The sequence below is a fragment of the Leishmania panamensis genome (assembly GCF_000755165.1).
Source record: "Leishmania panamensis strain MHOM/PA/94/PSC-1 chromosome 16 sequence".
NCBI lineage: Eukaryota > Euglenozoa > Kinetoplastea > Trypanosomatida > Trypanosomatidae > Leishmania > Leishmania panamensis.
The window spans coordinates 183364-190638 of NC_025861.1; the positions used below are offsets into that span (position 1 = coordinate 183364).

Consider the following 7275-nt stretch of genomic DNA (forward strand, 5'->3'; position numbering starts at 1 on the left):
AGGGGGTATGTGGAGATGGAGCGAGTGTTTCTTGCTGGGTGGCGGTTGTGCTCGACGCTAACTCAGCGGCAGCGGCGGTGGCTGAGACAGGGAGAAAGTGGGCGTAAGAAAGAGAAGGAGACCCTCCCCTGGCGTGCGCATGCGCGTCAGGTCGCACAGAAGTCATGAGAAGGGAGGGGGGGTAACGAGAAGAGGGTGGCACGAGCGGTACACTTTAAACAGGAGTCCTCAGCAACGCTGGCACAGCCGCACGGACACACCAGACCCCCCTTTCTGGGCAGGCAAAGGTGAAGAGACGAGCCCTCGCACATGTGCAGGCTAAGATAGAAACACTTCCGGTGCCTCTACAGGACTGTGCTGATGAACACACGCACGCGGAGTCGTGAAGAGCTGCGCGTCGGTCTGCAACCCCCATTCGGTGTAAACTGGGTCTGCTGTTCTTCTCCAGTTTCGCTCTGCGGCGTCGGTGAAAGCGCGAGCAATCGTACACGCACCCGCCTCTCCCCCCCCCCCTCCAACGGCCCTCCTCAGCACCTCTCGCGCAGTGGAATGCGCAAGGAGCGGAGAGGGAAAGGGGAGGGACGAAGGACGGGGATGCAATGAGGGAGGGGGGTAGGCAGCGAGTAGCGGTAGCTAGTGGTGGCCGTCGTTACCTGCGTGAAAGAGAGAAATGGAGGGCAAACGCCCCGCGTATGTAGGCGTGAGCGTGGGCATGGGTGTGCGTCGTCCAGCAGGCAGCACGAACTCAGCGGGTGAAGAGGGGGAAAGTCACATCGAGGGACCTGAGAATCAGGAGAGGAGGAGAGGAAAGAGAAGAGGACAAGGACGGCGAGAAAGAGAACAGGGCGGGGGGAGGGCTTACATAGGACGTACCCCGCCAGCAACTGGTGTTGGAGGAAAAAGAGAGACTGTGCTCGGTATGCATGTGTGGCTGGGCATGTGTGAGGGTGTGCATGAGTGAGAGGTGAGAGAAAGTAGGGGTGTGTCACATCACTCACATGAGAAGAGAGAGAGAGAGAAGGACGTCATGTGGGAGGAAGGGGGAGTCGGGAGCAAGCGAATGCACGCACGGCCGCACCAACACGAAGACACACACACACACACACAAGCACTGCAGCGGAGACCCTTCACTCTCTCATCACCCCTTCGCAGAAACCATTTGCGACGACGTCCAATCACCACCACCGCTGTCCTACCTGTGTCGTGTCGTCCTCTCGCACAACACAGTGCGCACACACACACACTCTCTCTCCTCCTGGTCAGGATCATGCGTGGACCTGCTACTCGTGGACTTGAACCACGAAGTGTCTGCCCCTGTTAATCACGACACGCTGAGAGCAAGGCCACGTGCAGTGACCTCACCCGTCGTGCTTTTTGGTTCTCTTTTGTGAGAAAATACTCGTGTCCACGAGCACGCACAGGTGGGAGCCTATATGTGCTGGTGTGTGTAAGAGGTTGAATTGGTTGCCTATGATGGAATCCCCCACACCGAAAGCCACGCACCACGACACGCGTACGTCTGAATGGGGGGGAGGGAGGGGGTTAACGTCTTCCTTAATGAAAGAGAGAGGAGACCGCATTAGTTTGGGGGAAGGGGAGGGGGGCGAGAGGAGGGGGCACGAAGAGACGGAGAGGGCCGTTACAGAGAACAAAGGAGGGCGCACGCGGGGCATGGGTGGCGCTGGGCAATGCGGCTTCCATAGAAGGCCTCTCAAGCCAGGACTACGCGTGTGTCCAGTACACACATACAGGGGACTCGCATTACCGTCCGCATGGGTGCGCGTGCCCGCACTCCACCCTCGCCCGTTTCGTGCATGCTATCTTGGCACACTGTCGCGTGCCCACGAATATGCTCGCTCTCGCTCCCTCCACCCTTCGCGGCTCCTCATTTGTCCCTGCGGCTGCACTTTAGTTGTTCTTCTACAGCTTACTCGGCTTCCACTGGCCGAGGAAGGCGCGTACATCCGCCTCCTGCTGGGAGGTCATGGCGTTGCTCTGACGCCAGAGCGGCAGCAGCTGGTAGAGCCCCACCACAGCCTCGAAGTCGTAGCCGAGCTTGTTCAAGAAGGCCTTGGCACCCATCTCGCGGTCTACCAGCACCACTATCGATACCACCTCGAGTCCAGCGGACTTAAGCTTCTCGATCGCCTCGACCTTGGTCTCGCCTGTGGAGACGAGGTCATCGATGATGACAACGCGATCGCCCTTCTTGTACTCGCCCTCGATGGACGCCTTCGTGCCGTAGCTCTTCGCCTCCCGTCGGGGGTAGATGAGCGGGACGTTCATCTCGTTGGAGATAGCGCTAGCGATGGGCAGCGCAGCGTAGGGCAAGCCAGCGATACGGTCGAACTTGTAGTGGCGCAGCACCTTGGCGTACTCACGAGCCACGAGGCGCATGATGGTCGGGTACGTGACGAGGAGGCGGAGGTCAATATAGATCGGCGAGGACTTTCCGGACTTGAGCATGAAGTTGCCGAAGCGCACGCAGTGTGAGTCCACGAGCGCCTTCGCAAGCTCCACAGAGGCGCCCTTAGCGAAGCGAATCACGTTGATCGCCTCGCACAGCTCCTTCGCCGCGGCGCGAGGGTCGGTGGCGCTCGCGAGGCCGCGCGATACGTTGATCAGCATCCCGCTGCCGTCCGCACGGAGACCTGCATCGAGGCTCGCCCTGAGACTGCCTCCCTGGGCGCCAATGCCTGGCACCAGGAACCACAGCGTTGGCGCACGTGCGCGAACGCGAGCTAGCGCGATCGGGTCCGTTGCCCCGACGACCAGGCCAACGTTGCGGTTCGCATTCCACAGCCCCTCAGCGCGCTCGGCGACGGCCTCGTAGAGGTACCGGTCCCCTACACGCAGGCATTGTAAGTCGTTGCTGCCCTTGTTGGAGGTCTTGCATAGCACAAACACTCCCTTATCAGCGTAGCGCAGGAACGATTGGAGGCTGTCAGCACCCATGTATGGCGAGGCAGTGATGGCGTGCGCCTTCAGGTGCTTGAAGGCAGAGGTGGCGTACGCATCAGCGGTGTCAGCAATATCGCCACGCTTCGCATCCAGCACCACTGGAATACCCGCAGGAATGGCGCGAATCACTTCTGACAGCGCAGCCCACCCCTCGGCACCAAAGAACTCGAAGAAGGCCGCGTTCGGCTTGTAGGCAGCGGCATACTCGTGGGTCTGCTCAATCAAGTGTTTACACTCCCTCACCGCTGCAGCTGCCGTCTTGGCGCGGGGATCGAGGCCGACGCAGAGCAGCGAGTGCTTCGCGCGCTCATTCAGGAGATCGAAGAAGGACATGCGATAAGAAGTATACGCGCTTGTGTTCGTGTATGAGGGAGAGTAGGGCACCTGCGTGAGTGGGACTGCGCAAAGGCGAAGAGTGGAGGAAGGGGGAGGGCAGAATGGTGCGGAGGTGTTGGCGGCACTTTCTGCGGCCCTTAGCACGCACTGCAGACACGCACACGTGCAGCGCTATTCCCCTACAAGAGGAAGGACGGAGGGGGTCTCGCGAGTGCAGTAGGCGGCAACAACGTTCGCCCCCCAAAAAAAACTCCTTCCCCCGTCCCGGTTGGGGCTCCCACGCCAGGACAGAGGTGCGTGGGCTGCATTCCGCGTCACACAGAGAAGCAAAAGATGCGGTCACTTTTGCTAAGCACCGGCGTTGCTCCTTCCTGCATGTGCGCACGCGCCCGTCTATGGGTGTGTGTGGGTGCCTTTTGCTTCTGCATGACCGAGATCGGAAACGAATGAGCCACGCCGCTGTCTTGGCTGTCCTCACTCGCCAAGGTGGGGGAGAGAAGTAGAGAGAGGGAGAGCGAAACATACACAGCGCGCACGTATGCATGACTGCCATGGCACACAAATTTGTTCGGCAAGTACCCATTCGCTCGTGTTCTTTCTGTGCACTACGGCCTCATGCCGCGAGGGAGATGGCATCGCCCCTTCGTCCAGCTGCCCCCCGCCCATCCCGCTTCGTCCTCTCGTTGTACACAATCGGTGCCGCCGCAGAGGCGATGCAGAAGTGTGGGCAAGCGTGGGCGAAGAAGAGAAAGGAACGGACTGGAGAGAGCTCAGCGAGCGGCGCGTATGGCAGCACAGATGTGATCCACTTGAGTCAGAAGCTCATCTGCGCTCTGCCCTTGCACGTCACGACCGTTCCTCAGCACCCACCATAGACGAGGCACAGCGCATGGTGGACACGTGGCGCCACAATTGCCGCTCTTACCGCTCCTGCCGCAATCTTCGTCGGCTGATGCAGCACCACTGTCTCCCACCACGGAGCGCCATCGCAGGCGGTGGGCTTGCAGTGGACGGAACAGTCGATCGTAGTACAGAACTTCAAAGAAAAACCAGTAGCGGAACTCGTAGTAGAACGGCGCCAGCGCCGACGAGAGCGTCTGCGCAGGCACGGCTGCGGTATGGTGGTCTCGGCACATCGCCAGCTGCAGTGCGGGGCCGAGATCATCTGCGGCGGCACCCTTGCCGCCTACGTGGGGTGCCCCTGGAGAAGATGGCGCGTCCACCCTCCCGTCTCGGAAAAGGCTCTGAAGCAGCGCAAGACGCCCATAATGCATGAGCATTTGATTCACATACGCCACCCCAGTCTCCTCGACAGGCAGGGTGAGCGGTGAGGGAGACACCGCACTACAGCCGTCATTTACGTCATGCTGCTGTTTATCGGCGCGGTGCGCGGCGTACGCAGCTAAACCTTCCTTGCTGCTGTTCATCAGCGAGGCCCACGCAAGGGCAGCACCATCAGCAGCCGTCGAAGCTGCCGACGGTTGCTGATGCGCCAGCCAATCATCAAACTCCCTCTCCCAAAAGAACTGAAAGGCGTCTGTGGGTAGTCCATCAACCGACCAACACGCAGAGCAGTTATTCCCCACTCGCTCCGCGACGGTCGCTGATGACGCGCTGGCGTCAGATATAGTGAATGGTGTCAGATCAGCTTCACAGCCCTCCCCTTGCAAGCTGGTGCCATTGCCGCCATCGCTCATGGCCTTAGCGGCATCAGCGTCGGCCAGTTTGCGCATGCAATGCGGGCGAGGTGGGTTAAAGCAGGAAGGGGAAAGCAAATCCAATGCATCGTGCGCAGTGATGCAGGCCGGACAAGACGTGGCAACGCAGCTGTCAGCCTGCACGAGCGTCTCCAGTCCATCCAGTTGCATCTCAAGCTCCAGGGCAGTCATGATATCGATACGGTAATGCTCCCGCGACCGGACTGACCACACTTGCTCGATGCGCGGGCGGTAGACCTGACGCACAACACCCGCCACGACAGCGGCTCGCGCGCACTGCTGCCCCAGCTTTGATTCACCCTGTGGTCCATTCCCGCAGCCTTCTGCGGAAGCATGAGTAACATAGCGCGAAAGATGACGGCGTGGGGTGCGGAAGAACCGCCGAAGGCACGCTGTCTCCAGGTCACATTGAACGTCGATGACGTAGTCAATGTAGGAATTGACTAAGCGATTGCATAGCAGCGTTATGCCCTCCCACACCACGTAGATGGTGATGTAGTGCGAGAACGGAGCAACTGTGTGCAGCGCTTGCTCGTCGGTGCCACTCCAAGGGTGAAGAGAGAAGTCACAGGTGCTGACAACGCCGCCTTTTGTGTGCGTTGGAGCAGCGACGCGTCTTCGCCGTCGGCCTTCTTCCTCAGCCTCGTGTGCGCAGAGAGATGCATCGCTATCGTCGTCACTCGGGCCATCATTTGCATGGCCGCCAGCGCAAGATGCTTCAGTAACGGTGCTGCTAGGCTGAGCAGCAGTGACAGCAGCGGCACCAACAGCACTTGGGGAGCTCACAGTAGCAGACGTGACGTCCGGTGCAACTCGGCGGTACCTGTCCAACTCTGGTAGTTGCAGTCGCATTCGTGCCCACCACGCCTCTTGCACACGCTCTTCGAAGTCGTGAGGGAGACGCCCAGTGCCGCCGCTGTCGTCTACGCTTGAGGCTCGTGTTGCGGGTGATAACGCAGGCGCACCCCTCTCCTCGAGTAGGTTCATAGACATCATCGGTACGGCATGGAGCAACACTGACATCCACCGTGTCACCGCGTCATAGTCGATACACCTGTAGTCGTCGTAGGTGCCCAGATGCACACAGACGTCGTCGACGAAGAAGTTGTCTGTGCTAATGGGATGCAGCGGCGAGTCAAGTCTGCTTGCAACGTGATGGGCAACAGTGGACTTGCCTGAGGCGCTGCAGCCAACAACACCAATTAACTTTACCTCGATGGCAATGTTGATGGAGCTCACAGTGTTTTCCACGGCTGCTGAGTCAGCAGACAAATCTGCGCCACGGCCATGCGGCATGATGTAGCATGCCTGGCACCTTCAGTATCCTCGACTCAGATGAAGACACAATAGGGCGACCTCTTGCTCCTTGGCGGCTCTCCTCATGACCTCCTGCCCAGTGCAGGTGATCAGGAGAGAAACGTGAAGATGAAAGAGCAGCGGAAGAGGAAGCAACCCCCCCCACACACACACACACGCACACCCAAGCAGATACAACGCAGGAGACATAAGGAAGTAAGACGAGAAAAGAGGCAAAAGTGGAGAGACAGGCAACAGCACAGATATGAAGAGGAGGAGAGGCCATTGACCGTTGCCCAACGTTTGCAAGCGGCTCGCACGGGCAGTTCGGCGAGAGTCTCGGCATAGTCGCACCCTCGCCTACAGCCTACCCAATCACAGCCACACCGATCACAAGACAGAGCAGCAAAACATGGTGAAGGGGGAAACGAGACGCGTCATGGCAGAGAGAAGGAGATCCGCCCATTGCAGAGAAGATCAGCAAAATAAAAGCGGAGGAGCAGAGCAACTCCGCACGTCCGACGAGGCTACTCGGTAGCACCACTACCGGAGCACCTCAGCATCCGACATCCCACCTTCACGCCTTCCATTGCACACAATACTACACGCCGCCACGACACCACACTCCATCGATCGCCTACCGCAACACTCACATAAACCGATGACACCAAACACCTGCCACATCACCCCGGGGCAGCCACCACAACTCTTCTCTGTGGTGAAGTCTGCCGGAGCCTCCTCATACAAAAAAAAATAATCACAAGCCACAGCGGCCAATCCCCATGAAAGCACCTCACGCTTACAGTTAAATCCATACATTATAACAACATAACTTACTCGTTGCAGCGGAGAAACGCTCTCTCCATCAACAACACCGGCACTAACAGCTCGACGAAAAACATCACTCCGTAAAGGGCCCCTTTCACATCCCACAACGCCATCACCGACTCCGTACTCGCCGCCT

At 59.1% G+C, this 7275-nt stretch overlaps 2 protein-coding genes across 2 annotated transcripts; both read right to left on the reverse strand.

Annotated features, from left to right (window-relative positions):
• Nucleotides 1–1920: 1920 nt before the first annotated feature.
• LPMP_160550 (orotidine-5-phosphate decarboxylase/orotate phosphoribosyltransferase, putative) lies at nucleotides 1921–3294 on the reverse strand (the record flags this gene model as incomplete). Its single annotated transcript, XM_010699280.1, has 1 exon — nucleotides 1921–3294. One exon carries the CDS (start codon nucleotides 3292–3294, stop codon nucleotides 1921–1923), a length of 1374 nt encoding a protein of 457 aa, XP_010697582.1.
• Nucleotides 3295–4067: 773 nt separating this feature from the next.
• LPMP_160560 (hypothetical protein) lies at nucleotides 4068–6311 on the reverse strand (the record flags this gene model as incomplete). The annotated part of the gene is made up of 1 exon (XM_010699281.1): nucleotides 4068–6311. One exon carries the CDS (start codon nucleotides 6309–6311, stop codon nucleotides 4068–4070), a length of 2244 nt encoding a protein of 747 aa, XP_010697583.1.
• Between the last annotated feature and the right edge of the window lie 964 nt (nucleotides 6312–7275).